General features: G+C 40.3%; 1 protein-coding gene across 1 annotated transcript in view; it reads left to right on the forward strand.

Moving 5' to 3' along the window:
• The window catches only part of VCAN (versican), a 147,055-nt gene that overhangs the window by 114,761 nt on the left and 12,782 nt on the right, over positions 1-19,512 (forward strand). The window contains exons 11-12 of the mRNA XM_044446193.1: positions 2,269-2,427; positions 4,176-4,258. Of these exons, the coding sequence (XP_044302128.1) occupies positions 2,269-2,427; positions 4,176-4,258 (242 nt within the window). The remainder of the gene's footprint in view (positions 1-2,268; positions 2,428-4,175; positions 4,259-19,512) is intronic.

A 19,512-nucleotide genomic window follows, 5' to 3' on the forward strand; every position in this document is an offset into this window, starting at 1 on the left:
GCAAGTTTATTGTATTTCACACACACACACACACACACACACACACACACACACACACGGATTTGAAATGGCTGCATATCATAGACTCTTTTCTGGCAGAAAAGCTGTTTATAAATGTTACAAGGAATAACTGAAAAAGTAAAATACTCATAGTTTGTAGACAGCTTTAAGCTTTGTCTTACAAGTATTTATGTTTTTGTCATCCTGAGGCTCTATAAAGGGCGAAATATAAAATTTCTAAATAAATAAAATGCTCTACCACGTGGTAAAAGACCATCTACCAGGGGAGCACCACAGGTGAAAGGAACACTGACATTTTAGGTCCTATGGTATTTATTTATTTATTTATTTATTTATTATTAAAAGCGTTTCTATCCCATTCTCTACAGAACATCTTGGGATAGCTTACAATAAATAAAGTAGTTTAAAATAGTTTAAAGTGCTTTAAAATAGAGTTGAAATGGTAGTTTTACAGTAATCTGCATAGTATAAATGACAGGAAGCCATTGAAATGTGCTAAGTTCCAAGCTTCATGTTTGCTTCTTGTTAGCAGAGTTGAATTATTGGCTGATATACAGATGCTGCTCAGCAGTGCATTCTTATCAGGGCTATCCATCATGTGAGGACAGACAATATGCATTTCATTATTTCATATTCCAATTTTATAGCTGCCTTCAGAAAACAATCCTTTGTATTTATTAAAAGGCTCTCCTTAGGGGCCTTTTCATTATTATCTGGGCAGTCTTAACCGCTTTTAAGGTAGCACTTGAGCTTTGAACTTCATGACAACAATAATTTTCCCCCATGACTGTGTGCCAGCCACTTTGCAGTTTTTGCAGTTGTTTCAGGTCACTTTCCTGAAATAAGTAATTCAGCCAGTATTTTTGAGGTTACCAAGACAAACTACATCCACACAAAGCTCTTCTGTATTTGATCCCCCAAATCCACTTGGATCTAACCTTTTTCTTTCTTTTTTTGTAGTTTTAACATATGTGCCCCCTTTCTTTAAGATACTACATGGACCCTACTCCAGCAAAAAACTTTTGTGGAATTAGTGGTACAATTTAGCTGTGATGAAACCAAATCCTATTGATTTCAATGAGACTTGTTCAAGCTAGAAGTAATGGGAAGCAAGGGGTATTTTATCTTAGGGCAACAACTTTTTACATGAAAAGGAACATGCAAGAGAATAGAACCAAGCCATTGCTCAGCCCCACTATGTTCCATTACTTCAATCCAGTGTTTTCCCCGTCTAGTTCAGTTCCAATATCTGAGTTTGGGGCGCATGGAGAGCAGCTTGTTTGAGCCGAATGCCCAGTCGTGTGTGATCTAGAGAGTCCCATCTAGTTCTGTGAGTTTATGACTCTGTAATTTAATAATGGTTAACAGAGTAAATGGGTGAGCTTTAATTGTCCAGAACAGGGTGCCATTTTCAACCATTAGGATACCAGAGGGCTTAAAGAAACTTTTAGCTTAGTTTCATTTCTGCTCCCTTTTCCTGTGGAATGTTAAATGATAGCACAGTTGTCCAAGATTTACATGACATAGACTGGAAGGTCAATTTTTTTTTTTTTTTTATAATTCCACATGGAATGGGGGATCTGGCATCTCATGTAGAATTTCCTTTTTGCTTTTTTGTTTGCACTAATAGCTGAAGTTAGGCATTTGAAAAACCCACAGATAGTGGCTATTGTCCAAACAGCTGTATAGGCAAATTTAATGGTCGTAGTTCTCTCTGGTGAAGAAGTATAACTTGGGTACTATCCAGATTAGGATACTTTCTGCTTTTAACAGAGCAAGAGCCTGCTATGGTGAGGAAATCTAAGAAAGGCCTGGTTTCATGAGCAGATGTTGAATTCTTGAGAAGGTGTTTACCTGTGTTGGTTAGAGCTTCTGCCTTCAGTGTGATTATCCACCAATCCTTTGTGATGTCCACCAGTTTGCCATTATTTTTCCATTCCTTAGTAAAATTCACTTTTCCAGACCATGCTTTCTTGCCCTAGGCTACTTGCTCAAATCTGAAGATAAGAGAGGCCAAAGAATAAAGTCTAGAAGGGACACAGACACATTGAAAAATCAGCACATGTACATAAGTGTCCATGTTCTGCTTGGTTATTTGGTTATTTACTTTTAAAAAATCTGAATACTCTTTAGACAGGTCACCTTGGCATTGAATGTTGCTGCAGGGTTGGCTGACACAGCCAATTGGTAGCCCGAAATATCATTCTGTTGTACTTAACTTAAGAGTTTTGTCCTTCTTTGTTGCAGACACTGAAACCTGTGATTATGGGTGGCACAAGTTCCAGGGCCAGTGCTACAAATACTTTGCTCATCGCCGCACATGGGACGCAGCAGAGAGAGAGTGCCGCCTCCAGGGGGCCCATCTGACGAGCATCCTGTCTCATGAGGAGCAGCTCTTTGTGAACCGTATGTGGCATTTCAATTCAATGATATGCCTAAGACTGCATAGGGAATGAAATGGTTGTAAGCACCAGGCCTCTAAATGTTTTCTAAAATGTGAGTTAGCATTTATCCCTTCCAAGGGAAATCATTTGTCCTTGATGGCTACTTTAGTCCCTTCATATGGTCTGTCATACTCATTAGCTGGGGTGGGAGAAACTGCTGAACTTTGAAGGAAATAATATTTTACAAGAGTAAAGAACTGAATTCATGAACATTACATGTGAAGAAAACTGAAGTGAGGTGTTTGGAAACAGGATGAGGTTCCTTTTCTTAGACCATCTTATGTCCAGGTGCTTTAAAAAATATGGCCCCTCACAGACTCAGCAGCGTCAGTCACTTTATGCTCTGTTACAAGGAGTTGACATTTCAAGTGGGTTTTGAAAACACAGGGTATCATTCCAGACTAATGCACGTAAGTCTTCATTAGCTATTTTAACACCTGAGTAAGAGTCAGTCCCTAGTAATATTAGTGGAAAAAAACACATCTTCATTCTTGCTGTCAAGTTTGCCTTTCCTTCTGAGAAGCTGCTAGATTGTTGATTGTCTGCCAAGTACTTTGGCACATCTCTGCTTTTAACATATTTTTGAAAACAGTCTTAGGAGGACATCACCTTGAAAAGATCAGTGCTATGGCACTGCAGAACATTACAGCTAAATGAGAGATAGGATATCGATTTGGAAATAGGATGGTGGCCATTTCTGTTGTTTGTGATCTCAGTTTCTCTTTTTTCCCACTGAATTGCAAATGAATTAACAAGGAATTTAACAAGGAGTTAAAATTAATCCCTGGGGCACAATTGTACTTTAAGCAGGACTTCAGTTGTGCACACAGAGATCCCTATACACAGGTGAGGCTTAGTTTTTACCTACGTCAGGGAATTCTGAATGCCCACTGCATTCTGGATTTTATTATACCTAAATAAATGATACAATGAGGGTTTGCTACTGTGTACACTCCACCACCTCCAATGTCAACAGAACAGCGCAGACTTACACCTCGGAGCACGCAATCTGCATCGGGCAGTCACATGCGCAATAAGGGGGTGGATCACAGTAAGTGCATTATGGGAGGAGTCTGGACTATCCCATTTCAAAGCGTGTATAACAGAGCTGGGAAAGCAATAGCAGACGGCAACAGTAATGAGCAGGAAGTATGTTCCTAATTAAGCTAGCTTGTAGCCCCACTGTATGCAATACAGGATTGGACCTGGTCCATGTTAGATGGGTGACTGTCACAGAACCCCAAAGAACTCCCCTTGAGTTCTAGGATAGAAGACATGTTCAATATGAATGCAATCAATACATGCGTCCATGTCTATGAATGAATTATTGGTCTTATACAAGAAAACCATTGTTAAGTTGAAATTATTTAAATGTAATAATGTTCCAGAGCAGTCTAGTTCAAATAATTGTAACTGCCAAACATTTTATATGGCTATCTGAAAAGCAGTTATACTTTTATTTACAGCAGTCAACTGAAAAATTTGAGATAAGTTAAAAATATAGTTTCTGAAAACAGTTTTATAAATATCATGAGCTTTCAAAAAAGGGATAGGGTGGGGGAGAGCTCTACAAGTATTCATTTGTCTTCTGAGTTAAAAAAAGAAAGCACAGGAAGCCTGATTCAGTCGATGAAAATGCTTTCATTTTCAGACAATTCCCTTTTATGGAAAAGTTAGCAAAACTATTTCGCTTTTTCATTTCCCCCCTAGGTATAGGACATGACTACCAGTGGATTGGTCTAAATGATAAAATGTATGAAAGTGACTTCCGCTGGACTGATGGCAGTGTTCTGGTAAGGCACCTAAAGATTTTAGAGGCTGTAGCATTGCTTTTGAAGAAAAGAAACAGGTCAGGCTTCAGGAACAATGAAGAAACATGTTTCCTAGCAAGCAACTCTCTAGAGCAGTTACTTTAGTTTGGTAAAACAAAAACAGTCAAGTGTTTAAGGTGGTGGTTGTGGTCATGCATAAGATGAGATAAGAATGTCAAGGCCATTCTGGAATTGAGCTTCATGTAGTGAGCTTCAGACAATTTTACAGAACTTTCCTTATTTCTGGTCCACTCAACCTCTCACAATTTCTTCATATTCCAGCTTGAAACCTGTCTCTTCTCTGAAGCCTTTAGAATGTTATCCTATAGTGTTTATTCAGAAGTCAATCTTATAAAAAAAACCCAGGAATTTCTGTCAGGGAAGTTGGTAAAGGATTGCTGCTCCCTCCTCATCCTTAAACTAAACTTTAAAAAAATCCTAAGCATAAATAACAGCATTTATAATTGGGGACATAAGTTAGTTGGTGACAGCTGCTTACTTGGAATTTAGAAAGTGGTCTAGACACATCCAATCACAGATGCTTGAAGCTAGCCTTTCCCAATGCGGTGCTGTCCAGATGCTTTGGATTATATCTCCCAGCATTCCTGGCAATTTCCCCCGCTAGTACTGATGACAGTTAACAGGAGGAAGCTAGGCTAGGCAAGGTTGCATTAGACACTTTCTCAGCCAAGGCGATCGGTCCAGATGAGCCCTTAGCCCCTGAAAACTCACTCTGTCTATGAATCAACCTAGAGCCGAACAGCAAGTTCTAGCATCAATGAAACTCATAGTCCCAGCATGAACCAGCTGCTTCAAATGGTTCAAACAATTTATATTTTGCAATTTACCAGGATACCTTGCCAAAGAAAGCAGCTTGTTGTCCATCTCCTAACAAGTCCTAGATGGCTAGACAGGCCCTAGATGTGTTCGGGTCTTTAACAGAGAGTTTCTTCCTGGATCAAAAACAGCACTGGTGGAGGCCAAGCTCCCCTGGGCTTGATCTGCGAAGGCCTGTCTTACCTAAGCTTTAGGGTATGAAGGCTGCGTTAACTGGAGTTAAATGCACTACATTCTAGCCACTGCCTGAGGTGTGTTCTGTCTTGCAGTCCAAAATCATTATGTCTTCCTTTTCTTTCTAACTAGACTGGGGCACTGTCCTACCTAAGTGCAGATGTCACAGACAAAATGCTCTGTTGCATTACAGAGTATAAAAGTGAAGCAAACAAAGTACACCTTCAGCTCACTCAGCTGCCCTTTTCCTTTTAAAATATGGCTTTGTTTCATCCAAATCAGAGTATACCCTCCTGTACGCGACTGTCAGACAATTTATAGTCCATTGAATGTACGTTGATACCATGGCTATGGTTATTATTTGCCTTCTGGTGCTAAGAATCCAGAGAAACATCTGTTTCTTCTGTTGCAGACATACAGGCTTGTATTACTTCTGCACATCACATGTGCCAGCTTCAGAAAGAAGTTACTGAAGAATCTTGTCTTGAACAATTACCACAGTCTTTATCAATGGCTGGGTTTTTGCTTTAAAAGGCTCCTCCTTAAGAGCTACTATTTGCTGCAGATGACAGTACAGAAAATGAAAAAGGTGGCAAACTCTTTTTACGTCTCTTGTGTGCTTCAGGACTGAGATAACTTTATGGCTGGAACAAATATGTTTTAATGGGCATTGAAGCACAGTTTCACTTGAAGCATTGCAGGAAGGAGCTTGCTACCACCCAGGACAACTTGCCACTATTCCATTTTCATTTCTGGAAGCCTAACACATCCTTGGAAGCAATAAGAACTTAATATTGCTCTCCATTTAATCCCATTCATATTTTTCCTACCTTTTCATAATGGAATACATTCTAGTGCCCTGAATATTGTGTTTGCAAGATAAGCCTGCCTTCAAACTAGCCAATATTAAGCATGTGATAAACTTTAATATTGGAGAGCCAAGACCCATATAAAACCAATTTCTAAACTTCAGGAAATGAAATCCTAACTCAGGTTCATGGACAAACCTGGGTGTTAGATTTTCGTTTCCTCTCTGGGATGAAGAAAGAATGCATTTTGTGAACAGGACAAAGCCATCTGACTGACTGATCTGTTTTTCAGATTTTCCTGTTGTTTTTTCAAATATTTGCTCCATTTCTTTTGTTGTCCCCCCCTTTTTGCAAATGAACTATGTCTCTTCAACTCATTTTAACTCATTGTTTCAACAGCTTTGCACAGCACTCCTTTGCACACTGAAGAGTATTCATTTTCACTTGCAATTCACCTCCACTTCCATTCTATTTCACACCTTACCTTTGATTTCAAATTTTGATTACCCAATTTAGCCATCTGAATTTCAACCATTAATGCATTGTTACATATTTAGAGTTAGCACAGCATATCATGCCTATATGAATGTTACATTGCAAAACCAAAAAAGCTTCAGTTGCTACCACAGATGTGCCAGGTTCTCCACAGACTATGTTTGGACTCTTAAAAGTGTGGGAATTTTCAGAAATGATAATACACCCACTTTAAGGAACTGTTCCCAGCAGGAACCATTACTTCATGCAAATGTGAATTTACCACTAGCTGGACCTATCCAGTTAACCCCACCCTTTTAACTTTTCTTAGCCAGGAAGGGCAAGAATGATGACAGAGCACGCTTGGCTGCTCACCTTCGCCATGTCATTGGGCTGCAGTAATTGAGATTTATCTTGTAAGATTGGGCAGAGAAAATCTCAACCTCAGTAAAGATCTTCTTTGGAGCAGAAACACAGCATATTCTTGGGAGGAAACGTAGCTCTTTTACAAGTAGGATGGTAGGAAGGAGAAAGGTAGTTGAGAAGTTGGGCCATGGGGTGGAAATGTGGGTCGAAGTGAGTGACAGCTTGGCAGCATGAACTCGGGGGGGTCTCAGCAGATGAAGCAACAAAGGCAGGAGTGAGGGTGAGTGCAAACAGCTGTGCCGATGGTGTTGGAAGCCAGGGTGATCGCTGCAACGTAAGTCACAGTCTTGGAAGGTGGGCAGCATGAGGGAGAGGTGTTATGTAGCGAGAGGTGCTTCCAAGTGGGGAGGAGAATGAATTAACTAGCATAGGCAAAGAGAGCAGGACACAAATAGAAAGCACAGAAGGGCATGCACAGCTTTGCAGATTTTATTAGAAATATAAATATGGGAAAGAATGGGTGGTGGCGGTGGCGAGATGTCTTGGTGAGGGGAGGCGGCGAAGCAAAAGCATGACCTAAGCACACAGTGGACCAATGATAAAAAGGCTGCTGAACGAGGGAAGGAGTAAAGCATCATGGGAATTGGAGTCAACTGTGAATGAAGGATGGTGGGAGGACCAGGCAGGGGGAGAAGGGAGTGAATAAACCACAGCAGATCTGATTGGCTTTTCAGCAAATCTTAGGTTATTGTCCAGACAATGCACACTGTGCAGTTTAATCACAGGAAGGGGTAGCATGTCATCGAAACTCTCTCAGTGAAAGTTGTCTCTGAAGGAGAAAGAAGATACAGACTTCTATCAAACTTGGGACTCTTTTTATCGTTGGCTAGAGAAACGGGACTATGCATAGACTTAAATATGTTTATAGTTTAATATAAAAAGAAAAAAGGTGGGATGCTGACCCAATAGGTCTGATGTTATCGATGACTGATGCTTTTTAGGTCTTTTTTTTTTGATTAGGTATATATTAAGAATAAAACTTATTCAAAAACAAACAAACAAACAAAACCTCTTTCAGTGAAAGCTTTCACAATTGCTTTAGACCTAAACACTTGTACAAACTCTGGGAACTGTGGTTTGTTTCAACTGTGGCTTCAAATTCTGGCTTACTTACATTTGGCTTCTCTAACTGAGGTAAGTAAGTGAAGCATAAGTATTCGCTTTTCTCTAGGGCTTAGGTTCATTGAGTTTCCCCAGATTCTTCCACAAAGCTCATTTTGCCTCATTTACATTCCCCAAAGCACAGATTTATTTATTTATTTTGCCCTTTGGGGAAAAATGAGCATTTTTTAAAATGCTCAATTATTTCCAGTTGTAAAAAGGCACATTTAAAAAAAAAATCATGTTTTTCCAAACAAAGTCTGTAGTTCCAAGTCAATATGAATTTGGGGGGTGAGCAGATTTGCTCAAATGCACACTTGTGCAAATGTGCATTTTCAGAAGTGTGCATTTGTACAGAAATGCACTTTTGAATATGAATTCAAGTTAAGGATATTATAAAAGTTTCCCGAGAATTATTTCTTTGCTTGTGTTCATGTTCAGGGTTGCCAAAGGACGTAATTATGTTTTACAAGCAGGAATGACATTCATGTACATATCAACTTCCCTCCTCTTGCATATGGAAGAAAGTTAGAGAAAGTAAGGTCAATTTCACTATGTTTTTTCCTAATGACTTAATCAGGAAACCTGTCACAATCCAAATGTTACTTGACTAGAACTCCCATCATTCCTGATCATTAGACATCTAGCTGGGCATAATGGGAGCTGGAATCTAACAACATGACCTAAACTGTGGTTCTATTTCTCGACCTAAACTATTGTTTAGGTGATTATATGAACAAAGTTATTATTATTGCTATATTATTTCATTTAAACTTAGATATTCACAGACATGTTTTGAGCATGTCCCCTAGTCATGTGGGAAGAGTTTGATGATAAATGCTCATGTTAATAAGCAAGCCTGAAATTACATTTACTGCTAAAAATATTAATGACTTAATGATCTGGCAAAAGGTTCCTAGAAGCTGGAATTCAGTACCTCAAATTACACTAGTTGCAAATCTCCCACTCCTTGCTTTTGACTGCCTTTTACGTACTTAATATGTCTTTGAAAATCAGTTGGTCTGAGCACTCAGTTGATCATGTGAAATTAATGAAATTTGCAGGTGCTTAAAATACATGAAAAGTGAGTCATATATTGAAGTATTATTCTGGTGATTTTCACTAAGTTGTGCTCTATGTTCAGAAGTTAATTACATGGTTTGTGAAAGATAGAGATTAAGTTTGGTGTTGAAGTCCTGTGATTTCCAGAGATATGTATATTTTAGTTAGAAATGGCATACAGCTGTAATGATGTCGGTATATGTGAAGTAGGTAATAAAACACAAATGTAGGCATCTAAATCTTAGTTTCAGTACATGCGCAAAATTGGATTTTGAACATCAAAATTATCATGGAACTTGTTTTGAAGTAGAAAAAAAATCATCAATTTCACATGACTTTCATTTTCATGTTTTAACTCAACACTTGACCAGGAATTGCTAGAAAAATCAGTCCTTTATTGGCTATTGACTACTATTCTGTTGACCATTGCATTGTCCCAGTGCAATGAAGTCTTGATACTCTTATACGGGAAAGTAATATCATAAAAGAGCATCTATTTTGATCATACAGCTGGGTTCTACTGAAAGTTTCTCCATGCAGCCTCTTTGTACAAGTAAGAACTCTACTGTGTTGCTAACTGAACACTTCATAAAGCAATGTGCTAGATGACATGTGGAGTTATGAGCCTACCTGTTCTTTTTCAGAGTTTGTGGGTTACTTTTTCCCATGGAAATTATCAGCTGTTGGCAATTTACCAGAATTAACAACTGTAAAAATACCAGACTTTGCAGTGGATTTTTTTCATACACTGACTGGAATGCATATGAAGTTAACAAAAATAATTCCAGTAAGTGGAGTAAGCTTCTAATCCATGAGGACTCATTGACAAGCAAAGCTTTGGAGCAAAAAAAGTGCTTAGGTCATTGCAGATCCGACCATGAGCCGTCACACTGGAATCGTTTTTTATGGGCCAAGCAAAATTACTTTCATCCATCTGTCCAGTAATACTTCAAATTTCACTAAAGCTTCTTTTTTAAGTTTGGGGAAACCACCCAAGAATATGAGTGAGTGAAAGAAAATCTTAGTATCTTGCACCCTGGAGGTGTCTGGAATACAGCAGGGTTTCCTTCACAAGCAGAGATCTCTTTGTAGTATCCATGGCTTAGCCTTAAAATGGCTTTATTAAAATTGACACAATGGTCTGCATACGAACTGGACTGCAAGAACAAAATCAAGTAAAATTTCTTAGCAACATGAGGATAAACTGCTATGTCTCTTCCCCAAGTTCCTTTGAAAAATAACCTCCAGTTATATGATAGGACTGCACTTTTGAATAAATCGTTAACATTGAGTTAGGTCCAGGTCTTTAAAAGCTTTGAATACTAATACTAGCCTGGGGTATCTTAAGAAATCCAATTCCAGATCTGATCCAGCTTGGCAGGATTCCCAAGGAGGGGAGCTGTATCAGTCCACTGAGGCTCTCCAGTTGGTTGCTGATACTTCTGACATGACAAATGTTCTATATGGCTGAATACAGGAAGATGGGTGTATTCCTGTGTTAGCTCTCCTATGTGAGATGACATAGGGTCAGTTGCTTGCCAGTATACCCACTTGCATCTTTTTCTTGTAGTCTTTGTCCATCCCATCTGGCAAAAAGGCAGCTTGTGCACTAGGCAAGAAAGCAGGTTAGTTAGCTTGGTTATCTATTTCTGTGTAAGATTTCAGTGCAAGCTTAGTGTAATGTGAAATTTAACTCAATGTTCGATCATCTCATGATCAGCAAAGCTGCTCATCCAATGACCAGCTGCAAGTTTTCTGAACACGGGATAATTATTTGTGTTAGTGGGGGTTTTCCTCCACAACTTCCTAACACGTCTCTGGTTGATTACAGGCTGCAGGATAATGACTGCAGCTGAATGGAAGAGGACATTCTTCGCAGGCAGAAGGTCCAGGTTTGATCCCAACATACAGAGGGATGCCTGGAAAAGACCTCTGTCTGGAACCCTGCAGAGTCACTGCCAGTCAAGGCTTAGTTACATGTGACATGAATATTATGATTAGCATCCTAGCATTTTTAAAATTAAGAATTAAAAACGATTTGCACAGGAGGTGGGAATAGCAACTGGCACCATGGCATGCAAGGAGGAAAGGTTTAAATCTTCCCTTCCTGGCTGTGATCTGAGTAAGAAATCATGCCCTGCATGATCATATTGTGGGGGAAAAATACAGTTTCCTCTAAATGCAGATTTGGTGCTCCAGGAGTGAGAAATGTCAAATTATCATCATTTATCTATATCTCATATTGTTTAATCCATGCGATTTCTAATCAAATGGCTAGTGTCACACAGTTAGGTCCTAATTAAGGACAGCACTGAGCCAGATGAACCAGTGCTCTGACTTGATGTAAGTCAACTGCAGTTTCCAAAAATAAATGCATTTGTGATTAATGAGTCTGGAACCATGTTAATTGGTACAGGACCAAAGGGTGTTATTTGGTGAGGATGGGATGAGAATAAAGCACAAATCTTTTGGTTAAGTGCCAGCCACTCTCTTTCTCCTCCCAACAGAGCTTCCTTTGTTCCTCTACAGCCCCCCATTCCCTTCTCAATGCCTTCTTGGACCATTTCTCTGGAGGCTGGTAGCACACTGAGCGGGGAAGCAAATGAGAGCTCCTATTTCTTATTGCAGAGTGAATATCCTCTGGGCGACGACCACACATGCCCCCTTTGGGCTAAAACAATGTTCTTTGGGTCCCAGCATCTGCAGCACCAAGAAAGAGGAGGGAGTATGAATTTGTATCTTCTAATGTATTTTTCCATTCATCTAACTAGGTGATAGCATAGATGCCATTGCAATGGTGAGCCAACTGACTTGTATAGTGTGATTTGCCTACAAATCAAGGCAAAAACAGTTGAATTTCATGAATTTACTTCAATAATTTCACAGTGATATCTGTCCTTGAATTTCCTTTGCTCATGAATAGTTTGCTGATAGCTGGATTATTAGCCAACAACAGTTTGTGAATGGCAACAGTTAAGGCTATTATCACTATCTGTACTTTTTGCATTTCAGTTTCCTCTGATAATGAGGTCCATCTTTCTCTCTCTCTCTCTCTCTCTCCTCATCCAGTACAGTGGTGCCTCAGTTCACGAACGCCTCAGTTCACGACCAAATAGGGTTGCGAACAAAATTTCTTAAACATTTTCCCACAGGTCGCGAACTCTGCATTGGGTGACGATCGTGAGCGCGCCTACCTTCCCTGCACGGGTGCGACCACGGTTGTGCTGGGAAGGGGGAGAGGGCCGCGATTGCGCCCATGTTCCCTGCCCAAGAGCGCCCATGCCTGCCTCCCCTCGCACATCCGCGATCACGCCCGCGTCCCCCCCCCCCCACATGATCGCTGGTGGGGGGGAGATGGCCGCAATCTTTGTTGTTTTTTTCCACTTGCTTCAAATTTTTGTGAGTAAAAAAAATAGTTGCAAAATGGATTAACCTTATTTACATTGACCCTTATGGGGAAATTGGCTCATGACCAATTTGGGTCCCGACCAGAGTCCTGGAATGGATTAAGTTCATGAGCCAAGGTACTACTGTATGTTTATATAATTCTTCCAATTTGTGGATAACTCTTCACGCAATATATGAAGTGGACAGTGGCCACAAAGCTTTATTCTAAGGTGAATTCATAAGTCACAAGATCGTTGCATTTGCTGTAGTGGACTAAGATAATGTGATTTACTTTGGTCCTGAAGTAGATCACAGGTTATGCAGGGGATATTTAGTCCTCAAAAAAGCTCTACCAACCATGTTTGGACAACATGGCAAGCCATAGAAACACCCAGTCAGGCTTGCATATTTGTAATGGCATCTGGCACATGCTGCAGCTTCTCATGGGTAAATTAATCCACAGTGGCCAGGCATGTCATGTGAACCAGCCCACTGCAAAGCAATGTTGTGCTTAGTTAAGAACCCATATCATGGTTTAAGCTTCCAGGTATATGAGAGGCGGACCATTATGTCAGCCTCAGATAAACCATGATTCCTGTGTAGGCTCAAGTTGAAAGTAAACAAGCCATAATTTAAACAAGCAATCCATAGTTTCATAGGAACATAAGAACTGTGCTGGGACAGATTAAAGGCCTATCTAGTCTAGCATTCTGTTTGAATATCAACCACCTAGATGCCCATGGCAATTCCAGAAACAGGACAGGAGAGCAATAACTAATTTTCCATGTCCCCAGCAAGTGGTTTTCAGAGGCAGACTGCTCCAGTAGCGGAATAAAATACAGCCATCATGGCTATTAGCCATTGGTGAAGCTTATCTCTTGCTAAATTTGTCTGATTCCCCTTTAAAGCTGTCCAAACGCATGTCTTTCACAACATCCTGTGGTAGCAAATTTCACATTCTGTCTATACATCTATCAAGCCCAAATAATGAGTCCATTCATTGTTTTCATGTTAGTCCTATTGAGCTTCTTAGGGTTTCATTAGAAGCAAAGGAAAATGTATGGTTTAAGTCTCAACAAGTCTGGATTGCTGCCAAAGTTGGGGTGGGATGGGGTGGGGGACCCACCCATATATATCATATGATCACAACTTATGAGGGGAATCCATGGATCAAACATTTCCTATCCCCCGTCTTTCAGTCCCTAAAGTACAACTGAAGCTATTTTCCATTCCTAATTGGACAGCTAAAAAAGAATAATAAATGCATGCCATAAATAAATATAAATACTTCAGACAGCAATAGTAGGTGTTTAAAAACCTTGTAGGGAAATTGAATTTCAAATAATTCAATTAGATTGCTGAGTGCCAACTTTGATATCAGCAAAGCCTAACCAAGTAAACAGAAAGCAGGTATTGTTTTTGGCACATTTTCCGCCAAACTTGAATGATCACCATTTTGCTATTCAGGTCCCTTGCAAACAAGCGAAGCTGTAAAGGAGTCCACAGGACCCATTCCTGTTGTGGATTAAGCACTTACAGCCACTCAGGCTGTGCCTTGGGCCTCTTTCTCACAGGGGGGAGTTATTCATATCCTTTGGAAAATGCTGCTGATAATTAGTACTTTCTATGGCAGTGAGCTCACTCACATTACACAAGATTAGTGCTTTATTAAACGAGCAGGCTGGTCTCTGCAGCCAGATTGTGTCTCACTCCTGGCTTGCTTGCAGCGAGGAAGCAGGCATGTTGCCACTTTAAAACTGTCCAGAGACCTTATGCTCATTTCGACTCCCATCCATGTGGATGCATTTCACGTGTTTGTAATATGACAGCCCAGGCTGCTGATAGAAAGGGCATCCTCCAAACAAAGCAGAAGCTCTTCACAGTAAAGACAACCCTTTTCTGTGTTTCCTTTCTTCATTCCACACTTTACCTTCCTCACACATATCCGTTCCTTTCAGACAGAGCACAACTGAAGATGGCGGGGTGGGGGAAAGAGTGTACCTGTAATGGAGGAAATTTGCCCATGAGGGCTAAATAAAACAAACAAATGAGTCTGGGAGCGCCGTGTGCAGACTGCAGACAAAAAGCCTGTTGTACCAGAGTCCCTCGAGGTCCCCAAATAAAAGGATTTTAAACCTTAACCAATATTTTGGGTTCTGGTTGGTAGAGCTTCTGTTTTTAAGATACCCATTTGACCAGCTTGGAGGAAGAGGAGGGGCGAACTCATTGCTATAATGACTTTAAAATATATCATTTAACAACAAAATTATGTTCCCTGCTCAAATCAGTAAGGAAGCCTCCCACACAGGCTTTTTTTTTGTATTTTTACAAAGTGAAGCAAGATAGGTCCCTGCCTTCACGGGCCTTTACAAAAATCCTGCAATAAGGCTTGGAAGAAATGAGTTGTTTCACATGTCTGTGTGGGCACACATGAGTCTTTCTTTTTTATTATACACAAAGGCCAGCTGTTTTGTATATTCACTGAAAAGATCAAGTTACATGTGTTCTTCTGGCTGTTCTCTTAACATTCTCTTCAGAGAACATCTTTGGGTTGATGGTAGGTTTTATTATAGACGACCAACATTTCTCAAATATGCAATTCATGCCACTTAGTATATATTAATGATGCAAATATTGAAATAGCACTTTACAGATACCAGGCCAGAATTCTTTCCTTCAAGTCAGCTACATCCAATCTCTTGCTAGTGCTAACACAATAGGACTTTTTTCTCTCTCCTCTTCATGCTTACCCTCTATACTACACTGCCCATTTATCTGTCTAAAACATTTATGCATCAGTTCTTGGAGGCAGTGCTTGAATGGATGGTAATGAATGAATTAGAAGCTGAATTCCAACAGGATGGGTGTGACACTGATGAGAAACTGTCAGCCCTAAAGGAGGATGCAGAGTCCTTGATTAATGGGGCTGTGAGCGCCCTGCTTCACAGGTTTGGAACTTGAATTAATGATGGTGTGAAAGTTCAACACATCAAACTCTAGTCTGTTAGGTGAAAGGAGGAAATGCTTCTCCCTTTGATCTTTTTTTTTTTTTACTGCTGCTATATGATGTTGTAGCCATGGTCATCCTTCAGGTATTGTGCAAAGGGGAGGGAATAAAAATGGTGGCCAAAAATGGTGGTCCTTTGAACAACCAAGAGGACAAAAGACCATCAATGCTGTGATTTTGTTCTCATCCATGAAGTCTAGTCTTTTGAAAATTCACCACAGTGCCTCACTTTCACTGCCTACATAGTACAGGGAGGGATTTTGGCTCAGTGCAATGTCTGTCTTTTTGATATTGCAAATCTTGCCATGCTGACCCACACCTTCCTAACTTTCAGGCTGGGTTGGCATAATCTGCTCTCTGTTCTCCAGCTAGGGGAACTTCTGGAACGCCTTCTCCTTCGGGGCAAGATGCTTCCTCTTGCCTCCTAATAAACCTTCCTGGGTGCTTCCAAGGCCAATTCAAGATGGTAATTTTAACCTTTATACCCACATGCCTCAGACTGCCTCTCCTAGTGCCAACTGTATTAGGGCTTGCTCTATGAGGTGAGAATATCTGCCATACGAAATAGGGCCTTGGCAGCAGTTGTCCTGGAAGACTATTTCTTTGGAACTGAGAGCTTTCATTTCCCTGACTTATTTTGTGATATGATGCACACTTGCTTGTTTTTAATTGTTTTAATTTCTACTGCAAAGCTGTGGGTAGATGCACCTTGTTTTACTAACTGATAGGCTATTTATTGCTAGTTGTAATGCTGGCAAACAGCACAAGTGGAGTTCTAAGACTAGGGCCAGCCGTGATATGGGCTGGGTGCAAAGCATTGATCCAAGAAAGAAAAGTGTTGTATAAAGCTGTGAATTATGAATTGCCTCACCCCTTCATTTCCTCCTTTTGTTCCTTTCTCTCTCTCCCTGTCGTACACATAGCAGGAAAGCCACCATACCATTAAGTACACAAAGCTCACAAAAAGGAATGTGAAGTTTGTGATTGATTTCCTAGTATTTGTGCTGAGCACTAAAGGAATCACATCTTTCCTGTGCATTGAAACTCTTAACCTCATTTAATCACTGACATTTATTATACTGCTTAGGTAATGATTAAACAGCTCCATCTACTGGATATTTCTGTGATGCCAAATAACCATTTATCATGGACTTTTCTCTTCAAGTTTAGTGAGAAAATAGCCTGAAATGAAATACCCAAAACAACTGATTGCCACTAACAAAATACAATCCAGTACATGCTTTTATATAACACAGTTACTAACTTTGCAACAGGAAATCATTGCCAGACATACCGAAAATATGTCTTGGAAGACACATGTGCTGAGAACCAGAGGCTTAAATTTGGCACAAACATAATCGGCATGTGCTGGGCCCTAATAAGTCATAGTCAGTCCTTTCATGTGGAGGATTCTCAGGTATGTGGCATGCAAATTCAGTGGACCCGTGCTCCACAAACTGCATCTACACTCCTCCAAAGAGCAGGGTGGGTGACGAGTGAGATCTGTGTGGGTGGTATAATCTAAAGTAGTGACTTGTACGACTTTGTGCCTCTGGCTTATGTATCCTGTTTCCCCCACTTCCTGTTTAGCATTAAAGTGTGCAACCGTCTGTCCTGGGAGCTGCTCTTTCAATGTCCCAATCAAATATGCTATTATCTTACATAGAATAGCATGTTTAAAATGCAGTTAGATTGGGTCTGTACAACATAATGTATCCACCTATCCACCCCCAGGGAGCTTTGAAAGCCTATTGTTTGTGTCCCTTTCCTATTTCTTTGGGGGAATATCTGCAGCCCACACAGGATCATCAACGGTGGAGGTCAGGGAAGGAGAGGGTCTGCATTATGTTCGGCACTACTGCTTGTTTTCCTGGATCCATAATTTCCTGGTGAATGTTTGCACCAGTTTTTCCAGCAAATCCTACTGCACAGTTTAATTGTCTTGGAGACTCCCTCCACACTACTAAGCACTACATTGCTTTTGCTAATTGGACATGCTGGGAGTTGTGGGGTAAAAAAAACCCTGTCTAAACATGCATAGGTTTCACCCTAAGTGTACGCGTATATCTATGAAACACAGTGTGCAAATGAAATGAATGCTAGAATCAGGCTTATGCTACATGCCAGCCTTCCTGAAGTTGTCATTCCCTGCTTTTATTGGACTCCAGCTTCCAACATCCCAGCCAGCCTAGCTGGTGGATGGTGCCAGACTGTGGAATGCTGCTAAATTCACTATTCTGAAAGCAATACTTTTGAGCAGGCATGTGTAGGACCACACCATTAGAAAATCCAGGCAGGCTGCATCTTCATCAGTTGTAAAACCCGAACATGCTGTCATCCAACATGCAGAATGATTCTTCGAATTTCTTGTTTGCATAAGAATATGCAGTGGGAGGGAGGGGAAGCTGTAAATGAACCAAAACTGAACATAAATTGGAATTGAATTTGAAAGGAGAAATTGAAAGATTGAAATTGAAAGAAGAAAAGGAGAATGCCATGGAGTACAAAGACAGAATGAAGACACAGCATAGAAGTAGCTTATGCGGCAGCTTAGAAAAAGAACATGTGATGGAGAGAGAGAGAGAGACATAAAGAATATTAACAGAGAGTGGGATGCACAGAGATCTGTGATGGTGCATTGAGAGAAGAAAGAGGCTGTTATAGGCAGGGCCAGCAAAGGGGTCTCTGGAAGGCCCCTCCTAGATCAGTGGACCTCAGTGGTCTTGGTGGGCAGGTTAGGGGCATTCTGGGAAGTGTAAAATGGTGGCTCAAAGTTGCTCAGGGTGCGAAGCCACAGTCAGGAGTCTGTGCAGCAGTGGGTTATTCCTGAATGCTGGGCCTGCACATATTACATGTTGGTTGGTCTGGCTATACAGAGAAAAAGCAATTAAGAGAGAATGTGTGAAAGAGAAAACACTAGGTTAAAATCTAACACTGTTCTGGGACCAGTGTTAAAAATAATTAAAAAACGTAAGCATGGTGTTCAGAGTAGTCTGAATTGTACATTTCTGGCTCACATAGAATCTTGATGTGATTTGTTTAAACAAACATGTTCAGTTGCTACCACAACTCATAACAGTTTTACACATTAAAAAATCTGAAAGCCTGGCTTTGTTACAGATTGCACTCTCATCAAGAAATTCCATCCAATCCAAGCCCTCTTCTTTCTGCACCTGTGTGATATGTGTTTGTAAACATGTTTATAATAAGTGCACTGAAAAGTCTTTATGTGTGTGTAGGATTATTCAACAGGTTTGGTTTCAAGTGGTTTAGGTTAATCTGGACAAATCGCTTGATTTCTAGGTAACCCAGATAAACATGTAAGCACTGGAAGAACTTCACTGAAAAACAGGCCTATGTAAATAAAACCACAGATGAAGTTCACCAGTGTGGGAAGCATGCATTCTAGATAACAACTTCAAAGGGCTTAACTGTCACAATAGAAAGGTGCTTTCTAAAGTACAAGGAAGATTATGAGAAAGACAATGCTAGTTAATGGCATGACATAATTAAGGTTCCTGAAGCTCAGTTTTAAATCAGCTACTGATAATCTTGAGCCAGCAATTGCTTAGCTTGAATTTAGCTGGCAGGACTGAAGTGAAATTGTATAGCTGCCTATTCCTGATATATCCTTGTCTAAGCTTTAAAAAAGGCTCATATCTTCTTTTTGCAGGAGACAGTGAAAGGCATCTGGTTTTCTCAAGGAGGAATTTAAAGATGCTGAAAACTAAGTCTCCATTCAATCTAATTTTTGGACTTATGTATAGTAAAGACATCCTTGACCACAGGTGTGGAGGGAATTAGTGACTTTTCACACAGTGAATGAACAAGCAATTATGCTTTTGCATCAGCAGTTGATTTGCTGAGGGTCACTATATACTATGCCCCATTGATTGTTCTGCAATGTGAAATCCCAACTATTGATCACAGACACTTCATGGATATTTCACAGATAAAAG

The sequence above is a fragment of the Varanus komodoensis genome, unplaced genomic scaffold, assembly GCF_004798865.1.
Source record: "Varanus komodoensis strain SLA01 unplaced genomic scaffold, ASM479886v1 scaffold5, whole genome shotgun sequence".
NCBI classification, from domain to species: Eukaryota; Metazoa; Chordata; class Lepidosauria; order Squamata; family Varanidae; genus Varanus; species Varanus komodoensis.